Source organism: Cnephaeus nilssonii (assembly GCF_951640355.1).
Source record: "Cnephaeus nilssonii genome assembly, chromosome: 7".
NCBI classification, from domain to species: domain Eukaryota; kingdom Metazoa; phylum Chordata; class Mammalia; order Chiroptera; family Vespertilionidae; genus Cnephaeus; species Cnephaeus nilssonii.
Window position 1 is genome coordinate 102,753,645 of NC_137078.1, and position 19,411 is coordinate 102,773,055.

At 63.9% G+C, this 19,411-nt stretch overlaps 1 protein-coding gene across 5 annotated transcripts; it reads left to right on the top strand.

Moving 5' to 3' along the window:
• Window positions 1–2,644: 2,644 nt before the first annotated feature.
• Window positions 2,645–18,662, top strand: SLC35E2B (solute carrier family 35 member E2B). 5 transcript variants are annotated; one of them, XM_079776548.1, is made up of 11 exons: window positions 2,645–3,231; window positions 3,534–3,644; window positions 6,445–6,635; window positions 7,424–7,870; window positions 8,286–8,421; window positions 9,387–9,514; window positions 10,866–10,986; window positions 12,576–12,629; window positions 12,887–12,959; window positions 13,791–13,936; window positions 15,165–18,662. In XM_079776548.1, the coding sequence occupies exons 4-11, from the start codon at window positions 7,558–7,560 to the stop codon at window positions 15,397–15,399; spliced, it is 1,206 nt and encodes a 401-aa protein (XP_079632674.1). In that variant the 5' UTR covers window positions 2,645–3,231; window positions 3,534–3,644; window positions 6,445–6,635; window positions 7,424–7,557; the 3' UTR covers window positions 15,400–18,662. The 5 variants fall into 5 exon arrangements, with proteins under 5 accessions (XP_079632674.1, XP_079632672.1, XP_079632671.1 ...); XM_079776546.1 differs by lacking the exon at window positions 6,445–6,635; XM_079776545.1 differs by lacking the exons at window positions 2,645–3,231; window positions 6,445–6,635 and having other exon boundaries at window positions 3,275–3,644.
• Window positions 18,663–19,411: the final 749 nt, after the last annotated feature.

The window sequence follows — 19,411 nt, forward strand, 5'->3', positions numbered from 1 at the left end:
TGTCTGCTGCCCCCTCTGGCGGCCTGCTTGGCCCAGCCCCAGCCCATCTGTGTGGGCGGATGTACCTGGTCAGTTTGCACAAGCGCCACCTGCGGCCTGCTGACCGCATCCACGCTCTGGGGACCCAGAGGCGCACCCACTGAGAGCAGGCCAGGCCCCGCTGCGTCTCCATGGGCCTTGCCCACAGGGTCCCCTTCTCCGCAAAGGGCCGGGGAGCCCACCAAGGGGGTGGGGCCACAGGGGCTCCCGCGGGGGCAGGGTAGGCAAACACGTTTCTCTTCTGCTTCCTGCGTCGCGTTCCCGTCCAGGCTCAGCCCTCGGACCCGCTGTGCGCACCCGCCTGCCCGCCTGGCTTCTCCCCGGCGGGTCCCAGGGGCCAGCATCGCTCCTCGCACTTCGGGGCCGTTTTTACGTGAAATGAGGGTGAACACACTCGCTGCGATGCCGGGCAGCCGGTCTGGGGCCGACGACCCACCAGGGGCGCACCCGGCCGTCGAAAACGTTCTTTATTCCCGCGATTTTCCGTTTTGAGCTTTTCTGGCCGCGGGGACCGGGGCACCGGAACCTGCGGGAGACCCCGGGCCGGGCCGCCGCGCCTCACGGGCGGGACTTGGTGTCGCTGAAGCCAAGACTCAACCACAGCCCCGCGGCCTCAGGGGTGGACCCCGCCCGGGCCGGTGGGCCGGTGGGCCGGTGGTACCGTCCGGTCCGGGCAGTGACCCTCCCCTGTCGTCAGCTTCCGGCGCGTCACTTCCGGCCCGGAAGAGTACTCCGCGGCAGCGGGCCCGCCCCCCAGGCCCGCCCCGCCGCCCTCCTTCCCGGGTCGGCTCCGGGCCCTCTCGGCGCCCGCGAGAGGCGCCCCCCCGCTCGCCCCGCCCGGCGGCCGCACCTTAAGTGCCGCTGAGGCCCGGGCGGCCCCGACGGGGAGGCGCCGCGCAGCCGAGTGACGCGTCCTCGCGGGCCCCGCCCCCACGGAGCCCGGCGACCCGCCTCCCGGCCCCGCTGCGGGCTGCGAGGGTCCGCGGGCCCGGCGGGCTCCCGGTGCGCGACAGCGGTCCCCGCGGGCCGAGGCCCCGCGCCCCGGTCACCGCGCCCCTCCGGCCGGTGGGTGGCGGGGCCCCCGGACCCCTCAGCGGAGCCGCCTCCTCCCGCGCCGGGGGCGGGGCTGCCTGCCCGCTGAGGGCGGGCCTCGGCGTGCTTTCCGGTGATGGCGCCGCCCGGGCCCTGGACGGCGCCGCGGCCGAGGAGCGCCCGGCCCGCGTTGGGAGCAGGTCCCGAACCGCGTCCTGCGCGGGGCGTGTCTCCGGGTGGGTGTGACGGACGCGGAGACGCCGAGTAACACGAACGGCCCCGGCGGCCCCGGGACCCGTCCTGCCCCCGCGCCCCCCTCGCCCGGGGCTGAGCCCCTCCCGGAGGCCGGCCCTGCCTCCATCACGCCCCGCTCCGCGTACCTTCACCTCGCGGAGGAGCCGGCCCACCTTTGGCCCCCGCCTCACCGGCCCCTCCCGAGCCCACGGCCCGGCCCCGGGGCTGCGGGGCCCCAGATGCGGGGGGCGCCCCGCGGGGTCGGGCGGTGCCAGGCTCGGGCCCCGCTGCCGAGGCCGGCGGCGGACACCGGGGGGCCGGACGGGGGCGCGGCCCGCGGGGCGGCGGGCACGGTCTCGGGGGTGATTGCGCTTTAAACCGGGTCCGAGGCCCCCGAGGTGGGCATGGCCCTGGGGCGGGGCAGCCGCTTCCTCCGCTCCGGGGCCCGAAGGGCACGATCGCCCACGAATCCAGGGCGCTCGGGGGGTTTTTTTTGGCCCAGAATTTTAGAAAATGAAAAATAATGGTTGACGTCCTGCCGGGTGCTGTCGGGTCGGGTACCCGCCGGGCAGGCCCGGGCCGTCAGTGACTTCCCCTGGGATTGGGCTTTGGGGGTTCACAGGTGACCCCGTCCCATGTCCTCCGCCGGAGGCTCTGGCCGCCTGGCCGCTGCCCCGGGAATGGAAACCCTTCTGTTCGGGGCGGAGTCTGCTCCGGGTTTGCTGAGGTTTGCGGCTGTTTAAACGGATGCCCGTTACTTTACTGAAAAGACTTAAACCTGCAGGGACAGCGGAGAGCAGGACGAAACGGTGTCCGCCGGCACCAAGCGGGCCGTTCGGAGGGAATGGAAAGGTTTTCACTTGAAAGAAACCCATTTTCAATCTAGACCTTGGAAAAGGGAGGGAAGTGAAAAAAAAAAAATCAACATTTCCATCCCACCTCCTGGGCCGCACAGAGTTGGTGACGGGTGCCTGTTGGGAACCGGCTGTACCTTTCAAATCGGAGCGGCTGGGACGGGCACTGTGGCCCTGCCCGCGCCTGTGGCCGGTGTCCTTAGCCAGAACCGTGGGCCGCCCGGTGCCAGCGCCTGCCGGGGTTTGTTGCAAGCGCCTTACCGGCCACTCGGGTCGGGTCCAGGGTTCCGGCCTGGAAAGCGAAGCTGTCTGAAGAGGCTCAGATGGGCCGGCACCGCCTGTGTTGGGCAGTGTGTTTAGGATAAGTTCCCAGAGTTGCACTTTAAAATGCCCTGTGACAGGTGGACCCGGTCTGGGCCCTCCCCCGGCGATGTGGGACATCTGGTGGGTTCCTTTTGTAATTGGATTTATTGGGGTGACGTTGGTGAAGAAAGGGATGTAGGTCTCGGGTACAATTCTGTAACGTGTGTGTTGGTGTGTGTTGAGGACTTGAGTCGTTTGTTCTAGAACAGGGATCCTTCGCTGGGGCCACTGGCCCTCGCCTGGAGGGGTTTGCGAAATTATTTGGGAAATTGGCCGGCTCCAGCTGAACTTCCCTTGGGCAGTGAGTGCGCCAGGACGGGAGGGCGTTGTCTCCGGGTTCGAGCCCCTCCCTGCAGGCTCAGCGGAGGCTGGGCCCCGAGGCCACCGTTCGGAGCAGCACCTAAATGTCATGAAATGTCACAGACGGGTTTCCTGCGATGTCCCGTGGCAGTGGCCCTGTTTCCTCCCAGTCCTACGTGGGCACCTCGGAGGGTGGGTCCCGGAGGAGAAAGGTGAAGAGCCCGCCCTGGCCTAGCAACGGCCTCTCCTCAGCCACCGGCTCCTCGCGGGGCTACGTTCAGCCCTTGTTTGTGCTGTCACCCGAGAGGGAGGGAATTCTGACCTTTGTCACCCGGGACCTGGGTGGGGTGGCCAGTGCTCCGGGCGCCCCAGGTCCAGCGCACTCCACCCTGCTTCCAGGCAGGCTCCGGTGAGTCCGGCTGTTTTTTGTTCTTTGTGGTTTTTTTAAAATATATTTTTATTGATTTCAGAGAGGAAGGGAGAGAGCTAGAAACATCAGTGATGAGAGGGAATCGTGGATCGGCTGCCTCCTGCACACCCCCTACTGGGGATCGAGCCCACAACCCCAGCAAGTGCCCCTGACCGGGAATCGAACCCGGGACCCTTCAGTCCGCAGGCCGCCGCTCTGTCCACTGAGCCAAACCGGCCAGGGTGGCTGTTGCATCTTAAAGTCCCTTTTCCTTGTCAGATCAGGTTGCTTCCGTCTTGCAGGGCGGGAACCGTTTCTCCCTGAAAGACACGCGAGTCACGTGGGCTGAGGAAGAACTGGCGGCGGGGACGCGAGCAGGAGCCGGGAGGCAGCTGTGAGGGCGGCAGCACCGGGTGAGTAGGGCCCCTGACCCGCTCCTTCGGCCTTCCCGCGTGATGCCCAGCACAGCATTGAGCGTCTTCGCTGCATCCCAGGGGGCCCCGTTTCATTCTGTTCGAGATTTAAACACTCCAGGCTAATTACCGACGATAACCCTGATGTCACTTATCACCCATCATCCACTCAGCTCCGTGTGTGCATATGCGTGTGTGTGTGTGTGTTCCTGTGTGTTACTGAGTTACTCCTCCTTCCTGCTGTCCAGTGTTGGGTTGTGTGAAGCCCCCACCATGTACCTGCTCGCTCTCCCCAGCAGACAGCTGGGTTCCCGGGGGGCGGGGGAGCCTGTGTCTCTCGCTGGAACTGCTGGTTTGTAAGGGCTGCAAATGTTTACCTCATGTCAACCTCGAATGTATGATTGTAAAAAGTTTATTGGTTAGAGAAGTGGGGGGAGAGAGAGAGAGTGAGAAGCATTGATTTGTTGTTCCATTTATTTAAACAGTCATTGGTTGCTTCTTGTATGTGCCCTGACCAGGGATTGAACCTGCAGCCATGGCTTAAAGGTTCGGTGCTCTAACCACTGAGCCACCCGGCCCGGCTACACACCCTTTCTTGTGCTTATTGGCCACTTAGAAATCCTCTTCTGTGACCCCGTTTTTGCCGTAGTTCCTGTGGAGTTGTCAGAACTGTTTGTGCAGTGTGTGTGTGAATCCCGTCCCGTTGGGACTGCACTATGTTCTGAGAAACAGAGGTCAGTGTCGCCGGTGGCCGTTCCCTCACGCTTCCCTGCATGGGCGATGCCTCGGGTTGGCACGGAGTGTCCCTCGCCGGCCCCTGGACCATTCTCCCTGGTCCTGCAGGTTCACACGGTGCGTTTCACAGGAGCACTCCACCTCCTGTGTCCCCCGTGGGTGTAAGGATCCTTTTTTTTTTTTTTTTTCTGGGCTGGGTGACAACTCTCCGAGCATCAGAGATTGTGGAACCCGCCGGCTGGGTATGCGCCCGGACTGAGAATGAACCGGCCACCTTCGGGGGTACAGGACGAACCCCAGCCGGCTGAGCCACCCGGCCAGGGCCCCTGTGCGTTTCTGTCTGTCTCTGAACCGTATGTCCCGGGACCGGGAAGTCCCAGTCCCAGTTCTCCGTGGGCAGGCCCTCCTGCCACCTCCCCCCTGGAGGGAAGTGTCCCTTATCTCTCTTCCCTTTGTACTCTGTGTCCACCTGGTACGGTTGTACTTTGAGACTAAACATTCCTGTTATTTCTCAACAAGAGGCCCGGTGCACGATTTCGTGTATGGGTGTGGGCCGGCCGGCTGGCCCGATCAGGGTGGGGGGCTGATCGGGTGCGGGGCTGGTGGGGGGAGGGTCGAGGGCAGTTGGCTGGCCAGCCCCGCCCCCCGGTTGAACTCCCAGTCGAACTCAGGAGTTCGTTCAGACAGTGTGCATATTAGCCTTGTATTATATAGGATTTCTCTCTGGTAGTTTCAGCATCTGTGGTGATTCTTTTTTTAATCCTCACCCGAGGATATTTTCCCATTGATTTTTAGGGAGAGTGGAAGAGAGAGGGACAGACAGAGAGAAACATCAATGTGAGAGAGACACATCGACTGGTTGCCTCCTGCACGTGCCCCGACCAGGGCCCAGGCCAGGGAGGAGCCTGCAGCTGAGGTACGTGCCCTTGACCAGAATCGACCCCGGACCCTGATGCTGCAGACCTGTGGGTTCTCACGGGGCATGGGGACCTCCCCTCCGACGTCGTCCCCGCGGGGGGTCTGTCATTTATTCACTCAGGACAAGTGATTCCAAAGCTCTTTTCCCCGTGGTGCTCGCAGTGTTGCCGTGGCGCCCACTCGAGTCCCTTTCCGGCCTCTGGCCCTGCCGGGGACCCCACAGGGGCTGAGAGGCCGCGTCCCCGGTCTCCTCCAGCTCTGGGCTCAGGCCACAGCAGATGCAGGTTTGTCTGGCGGCGGCGTCAGATCAGGGCAGCGGGAGGCCTGTCTCCTGCTGGCGGTCTCTCTGTGACCGCTGGTGGCTGTCGGCCACTTTCTGAGGGCAGAGCGAGCCCCCCCCCCCCCCCCCCGTAACTGGGGGACGTCCCGTGGGAGACGGTCTGCCCAGAGCACCCAGGTTTGTTTCAGCGGCTGTTTCACCTCCAGACGCCCCGCCTCCGTCCCGGGCGTTTCTGTGGCCTCTGCTCCCCCTCCCCCCGTGGCCTGTCCTGTGCCCCTCAGAGCTGAGGGCCTGCGTCCTTGGCTCTGTCCCTCCCTGGAGCTCTGGCGGCTCCTCCCCGCTGGGCCCTCAGTGGGGTGATCTGGGATCTTTGATCTTCATCTGCAGAGGCCCTCAGGCCTGACCTGTGCAGCCCTTGGCGGGTGGGGGGGCGGGTGGGGGGGCGGGTGGGTGGCTGGCAGGGCCTCTGCTGGGGCTTGGCAGCCTCTGTGGGGTGTGGCCCGAAGCCGCCCCCCACCCCACCCCAGGCCCCCCGGGAAGCCGGTCTGCGCTGCCTGTGGGTGAGTGCCGGGGCCTTTCTGGCTGTTTTCACTCTGACGTCTCCCAGGGGCTGCACCCGAAGACGCCTCCCCGCACCCTCGTCTGGTTCCTTCGCTCTGCGTGGGGCTGGAGGTTGGCCAGGAGCCCCGAGGCTGTTAACCACCCACAGGCGGTTCTTCTGGTCTCTTGCCGGGGGCGGGTCACGGGGCCACCTCCCTGGTCTCAGCCGGGCAGGCTCTGCGCTGCGTTTCCTCCTGGTTTGGGCCCCTGAGGGTCCCCGCTCCGCAGGCTTCTCGCCTCGTCCCAGCCTGGCGGTTTTTTCCGAAGAAAACGCAGCGGCGGCGGGAGGCTGTCTTGTCCGGAAGGAGTGAGGACCAACGTCCACGTCCATTTTAAGATGTTCTGAGCCCGCGCTGTGCCTCCCAAGGCACTTGGACGAAAACGGGAACCGTGCGGACTTGGGGTGCTGTCCCCTCGCCGCCCGGGAAGAGCAGTCCCGGGCGGGGCCACAGGCAGAGGCAGGTGGGGTCTGCGTCCCTGCTCCGTCCCAGCCCCTCGTCCGCAGGTGGGCTGTTTGTGGGGGTTCCAGTGTCAGGGAAAGAGTGTGACGGGGTGAGGGCCGCCCTGGGCTCGCCGGGCCCTGCTCTGGTCGCAGGGGACGGGAATGTCGGTCCCGGTCCCGGTCCCGGTCCCGGTCCCGGTCCCGGTCCCGGTCCCGGTCCGGTGTGACTGGGCCCCGCGGGAACCGATGGCTGCCGGGGCGCGGAGGAGGGACACGCAGCCGTGGCTGTGGGCCCCGGTCAGGGAGGCCACCGGGTTGGGGGGAGCCGCCCACAGCTTTGGGGTGCGGGCTGGTCAGATCTACCGAGAAGTGCGGCCACCCGCCCTCTGCCCGCCTCGCCCCTGCGCTGCAATGAGGGAGGTGGGCCCACCAGCAGCTCGGCTTAAACGCAGTGTGGAAGCCGGGCCCGGGTCCCGGAGGCCGTTTCTGACCCCGAGTTCCGGACGCCGAGTGTGACTGCAGCTTGTTCTGTGAGGGGAGGACGCCCCCGGGCACCCCCTCTCGCCCGCCCCTGTGCCGGCCAGGCCTGGGCCCGGCTGGGCAGCCGCAGAGCAGCAGTGGGCGGGTCTCCAGGGCCAGGGGTCCCGGAGCCACAGGCAGGGAGACTCCGGATCCTGCCTGAGCAGCTGGGCCCCGGAACCGGGCCTGGGCCTGGGCCTGGGCCTTGAGGCGGGGGCGGGGCTGTTGGAGGTTTGGGTTTGGGGGACACGTGGATCCGGAAATGAGGCGGACCCCTACTTGCAGGTTCGACTGAGATGAAAGCTTTTGGGGACGGAAACTGCCGCAGGAGTCCCGTGTCCGCTGTCCAGACGTGGCGGCTGCGGACCCCAGGGCACCGCATTGGTCCTTCCACCTGAGGACGCGCCCGCGGGGACACCATGTCGGCGCCGGCAAAACCCGCGGAGCTGGCCCCGGGCCCCGAGGAGACGCCCCGGGGGAAGCCGCTCCTCGGCTGGGGCTCCCTGTTCGGGCCCCGAAGTGAGAAGATCGTCTTCGCCAAGAGCGACGGCGCCGCCGAGGAGAGCGTGCTCACCGTCACCATCACCGAGACCACGGTCATCGAGGCGGACCTGGGCGTGTGGAGCTCGCGGGCGCTGCTCTACCTCACGCTCTGGTTCTTCCTCAGCTTCTGCACCCTCTTCCTCAACAAGTACATCCTCTCGCTGCTGGAGGGCGAGCCCAGCATGCTGGGTGAGGGCGGGGCCACGGCAGGTGGGCGGGCACAGAGCTGGGTGAGGGCGGGGCCACGGCAGGTGGGCGGGGCACAGAGCTGGGTGAGGGCGGGGCCACGGCAGGTGGGCGGGCACAGAGCTGGGTGAGGGCGGGGCCACGGCAGGTGGGCGGGGCCCAGAGCTGGGTGAGGGCGGGGCCATGGCGGTGGGCGGGCCCAGAGCTGGGTGAGGGCGGGGCCACGGCAGGTGGGCGGGCACAGAGCTGGGTGAGGGCGGGGCCACGGCAGGTGGGCGGGCCCAGAGCTGGGTGAGGGCGGGGCCACGGCAGGTGGGCGGGCACAGAGCTGGGTGAGGGCGGGGCCACGGCAGGTGGGCGGGGCATGGCGGTGGGCGGGGCCACGGCTGCAGCTCATCCCCCGCAACCCCGCCCGCAGGCGCCGTGCAGATGCTGTCCACCACGTGCATCGGCTGCCTGAAGATTTTCGTCCCCTGCTGCCTGTACCAGCACAAAGTCCGGCTCGCCTACCCGCCCAACTTCGTCATGACCATGCTGTTCGTGGGCCTCATGAGGTGAGGGCCTGGCACTGGGTGCGGGGCTGGGCTCTTTTGCACGTCATTTAAAATGCCTTTCCCTCCCTGGCGGGTTTCGCTCCGTGGATAGAGCTTCGGCCTGTGGACCAAAGGGTCCCGGGTTGGATTCCGGTCAAGGGCACGGCCCTCTGTTGCAGGCTCCTCTCCGGCCCAGGCCCTGGTCAGGGCGCGTGCAGGAGGCAACCAATTGATGTGTTTCTCACACATCAGTGTTTTTCTCTGTTTTTCCCTCTTTCTTCCAGTCTCTAAAAATCAATGAAAAAAATAGCCTCAGGTGAGGATTAAAAAAAATAAAGATGTTTTTAAAAATAATTAAAATAAAATAAAATGCCTTTACCATCTGGCCGGTGTAGCTCAGCGGTTGAGATCAACCCAGGAACCAAGAGGCCTCCTATCCGATTCCCGGTCAGGGCACATGCCCGGGTTGCGGGCTCCATCCCCTTTGGGGAGTGTGCAGGAGGCAGCTGATCAAGGACATTAATCTCTCATCGATGTTTCTATCTTTCTATCTCTCTCCCTTCCTCTCTCTCGCAAAAAAATCAATAACGACAGATTTAACAAAATAAACAAAATAAAATAAAATGCCTTGCCCGTCACCAAGAGTGAGCAGCCGGCGAGTGACGTCACCGTTGTGGTCGGAGGTGAGTTCAGTGCAGACTCTCAAGCCTGCGTTTCAGGGCAGCACGTGCCCCTGGCTTTGTGGACCTCGGTGCCCGATGGGTCCTTTCTGGAGCGGCCCCGGCACTGAGGTAGTCGTGGGTCAGGGTGACGGGCCTCCTGCGGGGCCCACGCTCTGGCCACATCGGTCCCCGCAGGTGTGTGAGGGCCGGACCCAGCAGAGCGCGTGCGGGGTCAGGTGTGGCCCCTGGCTGGCGCCCGGCAGAGTCGGCTGAGAGCCACCAGCGGACTCGCCCGTCCCGACCACCCTTCCGGCTTCTCTCCAGGTTCGCCACGGTGGTGTTGGGTCTGGTCAGCCTGAAGAACGTGGCGGTTTCGTTCGCTGAGACGGTGAAGAGCTCCGCCCCCATTTTCACTGTGATTATGTCCCGGATGATCCTAGGGGAGTACACGGGTGAGCGCTCGCCCGCCCGCTGCAGCCAGCGGGCTCTGAGAACGGAGAAAGTCTTGATGGAATTTAGCAAAAAGCACACGGACCGGGTCCTTCCTGCGGGAGGGCCGGCGCACAGGGTCCCGGGGGTCCCGGCCCTCGGGTTTCACCGCACTGTCCTCAGCAGAGTCCCCGGGCAGAGAGCCCCAGGCGAGTGCCGGGCACCGGGCGCGGGGCAGGGCCCCCACGCGGGCCATGGGTTTGCTGGCCGGCCGGCGCTGCCTGAGGAACGAGCTGCGCTCCGGGCAGCAGGGCCCGGGGACGGGGGTGTGGCCATGGGCTGAGGCTGCGTGTCTTCCTCTTTGCTGAACGGGAAGGGCTCGCGCCCTCGTCCACGCCGCCCTGAAAGCAGCAGCGGAGCCGTGAGGGTCCCTGCTCGTGGGCATGGTCCTCCCTGTACAAGAGGACTGTCTCCCTCTCACGTCCGGGGGTTTAGGCCAGAATGAAAAAGGAATAAACCTCGGGGCGTCGGGCATTGAGTCCTCCCCACCAGTTTCTCCTTTTAATAGAATCCCTGGAGCCCGTCTCCCTTCCTCTCCTGTTTGCCGGTGAGAATTGTGGAGCCTGGGGGTCACCCAGGCCCGGCAGAGGCCGTCGGGCCCTGGCATTGAGGGGGGCCTCTGCCTCCCTCCAGCACAGAGACCAGGGCGCTGGCTCTGGATGAAGGCGGGCCCGGCTCTCCTGGGAAGGCAGGAAGCAGCATGGCTCCCAGAGGAGCGTTGGGGCCACACATGGTCACAGCCGGGCCCCCAGGTCACAGCCGGGCCCCAAGGTCACAGCCAGGGTCACAGCTGGGCTCCCGGGTCACAGCCAGGGTCACAGCCGGGCTCCCGGGTCACAGCCGGGCTCCCGGGTCACAGCCAGGGTCACAGCCGGGCTCCCGGGTCACAGCCCGGGTCACAGCCGGGCCCCGAGGTCACAGCCGGGTCACAGCTGGGCTCCAGAGTCACAGCTGGGCCCCCAGGTCACAGCCGGGCCCCCAGGTCACAGCCGGGTCACAGTCGGGCGCCCAGATCACAGCCGGGTCATAGCCGGGCCCACAGGTCACAGCCAGGTCATAGCCGGGCCCCCAGGTCACAGCCGGGCCCCCAGGTCACAGCCGGGCCCCCAGGTCACAGTCGGGCTCCCAGGTCACAGTCGGGCGCCCAGGTCACAGCCGGGCCCCCAGGTCACAGCCGGGGCCCCGGGTCACAGCCGGGCCCCCAGGTCACAGCCGGGCTCCCGGGTCACAGCTGGGCTCCAGAGTCAAAGCTGGGCTCCCGGGTCACAGCCGGGCCCCCAGGTCACAGCCGGACCCCCCTTCCCTCCTCTGCAGGGCTGCTGGTCAACCTCTCCCTCGTCCCTGTCATGGGAGGCCTGGCCCTGTGCACAGCCACCGAGATGAGCTTCAACATCCTGGGCTTCTCAGCCGCGCTGTCCACCAACATCATGGACTGGTGAGTCTGGGGGTTGTGGGGACGGAGCGTGGGGACACCGTGTGCCCGGGGGCACTGCGCACCTGCCTCAGCTGGGTGACGGGAGCTTCACCCAGAGCAGCTCAGTTCCTTCCCGCCACCCAAAGCCTGGCCAGTGCGTCTGATGCCGCCTTTTCCTCAACGAGGTCGCTTCTCCTCCGAGAACAAGCTGGAACGTGGTGGTTCGTGGCCTGGTCCTTAAGAACGCCCTCAGGGCGGTGGCGGGCTACCACGGCTGGGCTGCAGGGAGCGGGACGCTAGCCCTGGCTGCTGTGTGGGCGCGTCTGGGAGTCGCGCTGTGTGGTGTTGGTGAGGTCCGCCCCGCGCAGGCAGCCCCGGCAGTTCCGCACCAGCCATCACGTCCAGTTTGTCCTTTTGCTGAGAGAGGAGGAAACACCACCACGGGGGTCAGGGTCGCTGTCACCACCAAAGTGCGGCTTGAGGTTTTGAGTAATCCTGCTAAGAGAAAGTAAACAACTTTAATTCCACCTCCAACTCTCGGAGGCGTAGCCCTGCCTCTGGCTCCTAGAAGCACGACTGACCGACAGCCTCCTGCACCGCACGCCCCGCAGCCTCCGTTCTGCGGCCTCCACGCCCCCCCCGCCCCCCCCCCCCCCCGCCTTCTGTTTAAGTCACAGGAGGTGTCTTTCCATGAACCTCCCTCCAGTTTCTTTTTTTTTTTCTTTAATAATATGTTTTTATTGATTTCAGAGAGGAAGGGAGAGGGAGAGATGGAAACATCACTGAGGAGAGAGAATCATGGATCGGCTGCCTCCTGCACGCCCCGCACTGGGGATGGAGCCCACAACCCGGGCACGTGCCCCGACCGGAATGGAACCCTGACCTCCTGGTTCATAGGTCGATGCTCAGCCACTGAGCCCTGCCGGCCGCCCTCCCCTCCCCCCCCGCCCCGTGTCCGACGGTCCCGCAGCGGCAGTTCCTGAAGGGAGCGGAGCCCACGGCTGTGCCCAGCTCCGGTCTGGGTTGTCAGTGTCTCCAGAGCATTGTTCTGGTTCCAGGCCCGACCGTGAGAGCTCCCATCCGCACCGTCCTCGCCAGGTTTTTGCCGGAAACAAAACGCACTGCTCCTGGAGCCCCGCGGGCAGCGCCACTCGCCAGGGCCAGCCGCTTGCTTCCCAGACGGACACGGCCTGGCTTTCTCTTTGGCCGAGTGCGTGTGTGCGTGTGTGCGTGTGTGTGTGTGTACGTGTGCGCGTGTGTGTGCGCTTGCGTGCTTGCGTGTGCATGTGTGTGTAAGTGTGTGCGCGCGCGTGTGTGCGTGCGTGCGTGTGTGTGTGCGTGTGTGTGGTTTCCCATGTGTCTGTCCCCTTCCAGAGTTCATGAGCCTGAGCTCCTGTTCCGTTGCCTGGGTGCCGGCCCACGGCAGGTGCTGATTTAGGGGGGGCTCCTGGTTCAGAGAGGGGCTGTGGGGTCCTCCGACACCTCGGAGCTGGGTGGCCGCAGGCCCATTGCTCAACCTCGCCAGGAGGAAGGCTGCAGACGCCTCGTCCATTTCAGGTTCCCCACTGACTTCCTGCGTCCACGGTAACCTCTTCTCTCCTTTGTTCCAGTCTACAAAACGTTTTTTCAAAGAAGCTCCTCAGCGGGGACAAGTACCGGTTCTCGTAAGTGTCACAGCTTCCCAGGCCGGGGCCCCGCTGCCCGGACCTCGCCGCTCCCGGTGGCGCAGGTGGGGACTCGGGAGGAAAGCCCCGCTACCCCACGGAGGCTCCGTCCGGGCCGCCTTCCCCCCCATGGCCGTGCGGGGGGGCTCAGCGGCACAGGCCCTCCTGGTCGCCCCGGGAGCCTGTTGCCCACTCTGCTCGGTGCTTCCGCGGCTCTCGCGTGGGTCCGGGCGGGCTCAGGCGTGCTGTGCCCACAGGGCGGCCGAGCTGCAGTTCTACACCAGCGCCGCGGCCGTCGCCATGCTGGTTCCCGCCTGGGTCTTCTTCATGGTGAGTGTGGGCAGCCCTGGGCACTGGCCCTGGCGGCCTTTGTCTTCAGCGCGTTGGGAGCAGAGTGGGGGTGGGGGTCCCGCTTTGCTGAGTGGCGCAGTGCCCGCTGCGTGCCCGAGGAGGACGGACAGAGGTGGAGGCCAGGCCTGGCGCCGGTCTCCGAGGCCGAGCCGGAGCTGTGGGAGTTTCCCGAGGTTCTCCTGTGACAGTTTTTAGGCTGATTTAGTTTCATTTCTTTTTAAAAAATATTTTTAAAATTGGTGTTAGAGAGAGAGGAAGGGAGAGGGGGGAGAGAGAGAAGCAGTGGTGTGAAAGGAACATGGATCGGCGGCCTCCTGCCCGCTCCACGCTGGGGATGGGGCCCGAAACCTGGGCGTGTGCCCTGATGGGGAACTGAACCGGCGACCCCTCGGAGCGCAGGCCGGTGCCCCGGCAGCCGAGCCTCCCCGGCCAGGGCGCTCTGCGTTTACACGTTTGAGGAGCAACGAGGCTCAGCAGCTGCACCCTTTTGCTTACGTTGCCACCAGCAGTGCCCAGCGGCCCCCTTCTGCACGGCCTCGCCAGCTCGTGTTCCCTGGTTCTTGCTGTTTTTATAGTCGCCGTCCTGGTGGGGGAGGGGGCCTCCCTGTGGCTGGGGCTGCGATTCCCTGTGACCGAGGGCTCTGGCCATGTGCCTTGGTCAATGCCGTCCGGCCGCCACCCAGAGGGCAGGTGTCACAGCGCCCTCAGCCTCAGCTCGCCCGCCCCGGTGGCCGGGCACGTGGGACGAGGTCCTTCCGGTGACGGGCACCGGGCCGACGGGCGTGCGGCGCCGCTCTGCTCCACACGCAGGACCTGCCGGTGCTCGGGAGGAGCGGCAGGAGCTTCAGCTACACGCAGGACGTGGTGCTGCTGCTGCTGATGGACGGCGTCCTGTTCCACCTGCAGAGCGTCACGGCCTACGCCCTCATGGGCAGGATCTCCCCCGTGACCTTCAGGTAGGACAGTTGTCGGCGTGGTTTGTGCAGCAGCCTCGAGGGCTTCATTTTTATCGAAGGTCTGCGAGTGCCAGGTGCTGTGGTGCCGGCCGAGGTCCCGGGGCACGGGGGCTGTGCCGTGCCTTTGGTGCCATTTGAAACACTTGCATGAAGTGTGTGAACGAGCTTTTTTAAAAAATACGTATATATATTTTTATTGATTTTGGAGAGGAAAGGAGAGGGAGAAAGAGAGAAACATCAATGATGAGAGAGAATCATTGATCGGCTGCCTTCCACACGCCCCCTACTGGGGATCAAGCCTGCAACCTGGGCATGTGCCCTGACCGGGAATCAAACCGTGACCTCTTGGTTCCTGGGTCAATGCTCAACCACTGGGCCCCGCCCGGCTGGGCTGAAAGGTTTTTGGGGGCGTTGCCACTGGGTGAGTCTGTTGTGCCTGGAGCAGCACGGTCAGCGGGCTCACCTGCCTGCAGGACCCTGTCCCAGGTCGGGTGCCGTGGGCCCTGGTGGCTGCAAGCACCTGAAATGAGTGAGCTCAGTGAAAGCCTGGATTCCTGCTTTGACCTACTTCCACCCACTTACATGCGAATACCACACGTGACCATGGGCTCTGGGAACCTGGAGGGGTTAAAGGTCCGGTTAGCTGGTTTTCACTTTTATAACTGGACTAGAGGCCTGATGCACAAAACTCGTGCACGGGTAGGGTCCCTAGGCCTGGCCGTCAATCAGGGCCGATCAGGTTCCCCGCCTCCTCGTTCCCACCGCTGCTGGTCCCCGCCATATTCTGTCCCGCCCCCTGGTGGTCAGCGCACATCATAGCGAGCGATTGAACTCCTGGTCTCCAGGTCGAACTCCCAAGGGGATGATTTGCATATTAGCCTTTTACTATATAGGATGAATTTCATGAAAGCACAATCTCAGTAACAACTGGAAAAGAATGAGCCAGAAACTCCAGCCGTGGTCGGCAGCTTGGCCACGTCACGTGGTGTGCGTCAGCCTCTCTCCTGTAGCGGCTGAGCTGTCACCACAGGGGGACTGTCCCAGTGTGAGGACAGCAGAGGGCTTGATGGCGCTGCCCCTGCCGCAGCCTCAGTGTCCCCGGGCGTGCTCTCTGCCGGCTGTAACCTGGCTCAGTGAGGACAGGCGGTGCTCAGTGTCCCCGGGCGTGCTCTCTGCTGGCTGTAACCTGGCTCAGTGAGGACAGGCGGTGCTCCCCTCTGTCTTGCAGCGTCGCCAGCACCGTGAAGCACGCCCTGTCCGTCTGGCTCAGTATTATCGTTTTCGGCAACAAAATCACCAGCCTGTCGGCCGTGGGCACCATCCTGGTGATGGCGGGCGTCCTGCTCTACAACAAGGCCAGGCAGCACCAGCGGGAGGCCATGCAGAGCCTGGCCTCCGCCAGCTGGACGCCGGAGGACGGCACGGAGCCGCTGGTCCCCAAGGACCCCAGGCCGCACCACTGAGCGCCGGGGCCTCGGGGTGCGCGCTGCTGTCCTCCTGCCGGATGCGGCCCCCGCCCTCCGCTGCCCGACCCCCGGTCAGCTGGGTAGGGAAGTGCATGTGCAGCCATTCCTGCCCCTTTCGGGGGTTGCAGTCCAAACCAGCAGGAATTTGGGGACCCCCGACGTTGGCTCCCTGGGGGCTGACCAGAGCCAGCTGCCGCTGAGCCATCGCCATGGAATGTGAAAACTGCCTCGCGCGGCCCCCGAGCCAGACGCCGAGGGCCGGGACCCGCCGGCCTCTGCTCGGCCCTCGCTGGGCACGCAGGTCTCCCTGCAGGCAGGCCCGGCCGGTTCCTCTGTGGGCGACACCCCCACAGAGGGGACGACTGTGAGCCAGAGCCGGGTCCAGTGCCATCGTGAGCGCCCCCTGCTGGTGCTGATGGAGAGATCTCACAGCCCACGCCAGCCAGCAGAGGCCACCGAGGGCGCGTGCTGCCCCGCCATCATCCGGGAGACCCTGTGCCAGGGCAGAGGCCACCATGCCCCGGGCCTGGGCACAGAGGCCAGGGAAGTCCATGCCATGGGGCCTGGCAGGGCGTGAGGAGGGGACACAGGGCACAGATAGGGGGTCCCTGCTGCTCGGCCAGGAGCTGGGCCTGCGGGGCGTCCCCCCGGTGGGCGGGCAGCGGAGGCGGGAAAGGTTGCCGTGTTGGCAGTGCCTGTCCGGTGTTGAGAAGACGGTAGTTTTGTGAAAAGGAAACACAGGCACCGATGCTCTGGGAGCGCACCGCGTGTCAGGTCCCCGAACTCGGCGCGGCTGTGCGCCCAGAGCTGACCGAGGACCACGGGTGTTTGTGCCTGAGTTGGGCTGTGACTCCGAACCTGGTGGATTTCTGATGGGGACGCTCCACCGCCAGCCAGCCTCAGGCTCCTCCTTCGCGCCTTTGACCAGCGTGCTGAGCCCTGGGGCTTGTCAGAAGCAGCCCGCCAGGAGCCTGCCTGCAGGGACTGGATTCCCTAGAAAAGGAACGTACGGCCCTCGCTCCCCGTCTCGTCTCCCTCCTGCTGTTCAGGCCCGTGGCTCCCACAGCCGGCCCCTGGTTCCCGCGGGTTTCTAATCGGAAAATAGGAACAGAGCCTCCCGGGAGGCCAGGCCTCTCGGAAACAAAGAGCAATAATCACGTCTCGTGAAGTCCTGCCGACTTGAAAACGCTTGCCGTGGGTGAAGTCAACGAGGCCTTTAAACCACACTCAGCCTTTCTGCGGAGCTGACCCGCGGCCGCAGGACAGGCGGGGCGGTCGCCTGCTTGGCAAGCTCTCCCTCCCTGGACGCTTCTGCGACCGCCCCAGGATTCTGTCCCCTTCCCTCCTCTTCTGCTTCCCCGAAAACCAGCTAAGGGGACGCCCCGCCGGCGGCCGGGGGAGGAGATGTCGCGTTGATCTGTGGGGACCAGCGTGAAAGCACTGCTTCCCCGGCTCCTGCCCCGCCCTCGAGAGCCCAGCCCCACGGTGGGACATGCACAGAGAAGGGCCTTCCCGCAGGCTCTGTCATCCGTCGTCGGAGACGGCCGCCGGCTCCGAGGATTGTCAGGGACTGACGTGCCCCACCCTCCACTCTCTCCCGTGGCTTTCCCCCGGTTTTGATTTTCTGGATTTTGGACCACAAACAAAATGAAGATTTTCTTAAATTATTAGCAAATGAGGCAACTTCCTGCAAAGCTGCTTTGGAGCCTTTTCTGGTCGGGGCTGTGGCTGGCGTGCCCGTGCTCGGGGCTGACATTCCTTCCATTCGTCTCGTCGCCACCACTGAGTCTCCATGCCCGGGCGCTGCCAGGAGTCACAGCCACCGCCTTGCCCGGCCTTCTGTGGAATGACTGTGCAGACGTGATGCGTTTTTCATGAACTCGGTCTCGTTTTTACAGTGTGTCCTCCTCGCTGAACGGTCTCGGGTGTGTGTGCACCAGCGATGACCTGGGAGTCGGCCACGCCTGTGTCCGGTTGTCTGTGCCTTTGTAAACAAACACTGGAACCAGGCCTGGGGCCGTCGCCTGCTCACGCCAGCCATACCGAGACGCGTTCACATCTCTGGCTTTCAAAGCGTCCACTACTGAATGGCATAGAAAGCCTCTTGTTTTTAAAGTCCACTAGTCATCATTTCTGCATAGCAGTGTGAGAGTCGTCTGCCTTAGGAAGCTGAGAACATCCTTGCACAACCCAAAATGTGTCTTTAATTTGAGAAAAAATAAACACGATGAACAGGAAACAGGGAAAAATGTGCTGCTCCAAGAACGCTCCCCCGCGGAGCTGTGCCGCGGCCGCGCACGCAACGCTTCTCCCCAAACCAGTGGTGTTTGCTTCCTGCTGACGGTCTCCTGTGGACGGTCACTCAGCCCGGCCCACGGGTGGTGGACACGTAGCCTGGCTTTTTACGTCTGTCCAGCTGATGTGCTTCCTCGGGCCGGGAAGTGTTCTCACCGTTTCCCTGGGCTGGAAAAAATGAAGGATGTCACTACAGATAGAAAGCCTCTGCTCTGCTTTTGCCTTTGACCAACGTCGTCCTGAGGACGTTATTCTCTCCCAGAACATGTACGTGCCCTGACGGGGGCCCCTCTGTTTTCCTAGACGCCCCAGCGTCCGAGGCATCTGTTTCTGTTCTGGCTGAGGAGCCAAGAGCAGACGGGTCAGCTGCTCCCCGGGCTGCCAGGACATAAAACCTTCAACCGGCTGGCTCCGATTCTGAGTGATGGCCACAGGACCCATGCCCAGATGTCCAAATTGGGTTACAGACTGTTCTAACTGGCAAAGTCTTATGTTTGTCTGGGCTTTGTCCCCCACCTCCCACCCCCACCCACCACCACCACCGTCTTCATTTGAGGAAAGCTGCCCTTCGCTGCTCTGCTGTTTGGAGACTGTTCACTGCTGTCTGAGTTGAGTCTGAACCTGCCCGGGGTGTTGTGGGCTCCACGCTGGGAAGGCTGGTCAGGGTTTTCCCACCCTGGGAAACGGGCATTAACTAAAATAACCATCTACATCAGAGCCAGGTCCTCTGTTTTCTGCCAAATGAGCTGTGAAGTCCAGCCCAGGATGCCCACAGTGCTCTGTACTTCGCCTGTTTCAGTATTCATGGGACCAAACAGGAAATGATTGTAGTCGAGTCGCTGTTCATCCCACCTGTGGTAACGTGTTCATCCTGTGGTGCCCCTTGTCCTTTGTCTACATGCAGCCCCCGCAGCCACAATCTGACTCTCGTTCTGCAGAGTCAAATAAACGCTCTGTGCTTGCTGTCTGCGTGGTTACTGGGAGTCTATGCTACCGACGGTCCAGGGTGGCATCTTGCTGCAGGCGCCAGTTTGCAATGTGAGCAGAGTGAAAAAATGGTTTCCTGTCACCAAGAACTCAGGAAGCGAAATAACTGCCAGGTACAGAAGGTAAACATTTCCTTCTGAGAGAAAATAACCCCAATTCGGGACTTCCGAAGCCCCGCAGGCGACTCGGAAGCAGCGGTGGGGCTTGGGGCCATGGCCCGGGCACAGCAGCTCTGCTGGCCTTGCTTTCTTTTTTAATTGTTGAGAGTGTTATAGATGTCCCCCATTTCCTGCCCCCCCCTTAAAAATATTTTTTTATTATTTTCAGAGAGGAAGGGAGGAGAGAGAAACATCAATGATGAGCTGCCTCCTGCATGCCCCCTGATGGGGAGCGGAACCGTGACCTTCATAGCTCGATGCTCAACACAGGCCGTCTGCCCCCTTTATATATACGTGTACTAGAGGCCCGGTGCATGAATTAGTGCACGGGTGGGGACCTTTGGCCTGGTCAGCAATTGGGGCCCATAGGGGCCGTCTTACCCAGTCCCGATTGGGCTGATAAGTGCTGGCTCGTGGGGGGGGAGGGACCACAAGAGGTTGGCCGGCCATGGGAGGTTGGCTGTGGGAGCACACTGACCACCAGGGGGCACTCCTGCATTGAGCACCTGCTCCCTGGTGGTCAGTGTGCATCATAGTCTTAATGGTCTCTTAGGCTTTTATATATATAG

Coding starts and splice junctions, on each gene's coding strand:
- SLC35E2B (XM_079776548.1), top strand. CDS start 7,558: ATGTCGGCGCCGGCAAAACCCGCGGAGCTGGCCCCGGGCCCCGAGGAG. Junction 7,871..8,285: donor GGGCGAGCCCAGCATGCTGG/GTGAGGGCGGGG, acceptor CCCCGCCCGCAG/GCGCCGTGCAGATGCTGTCC. Junction 8,422..9,386: donor CTGTTCGTGGGCCTCATGAG/GTGAGGGCCTGG, acceptor GCTTCTCTCCAG/GTTCGCCACGGTGGTGTTGG.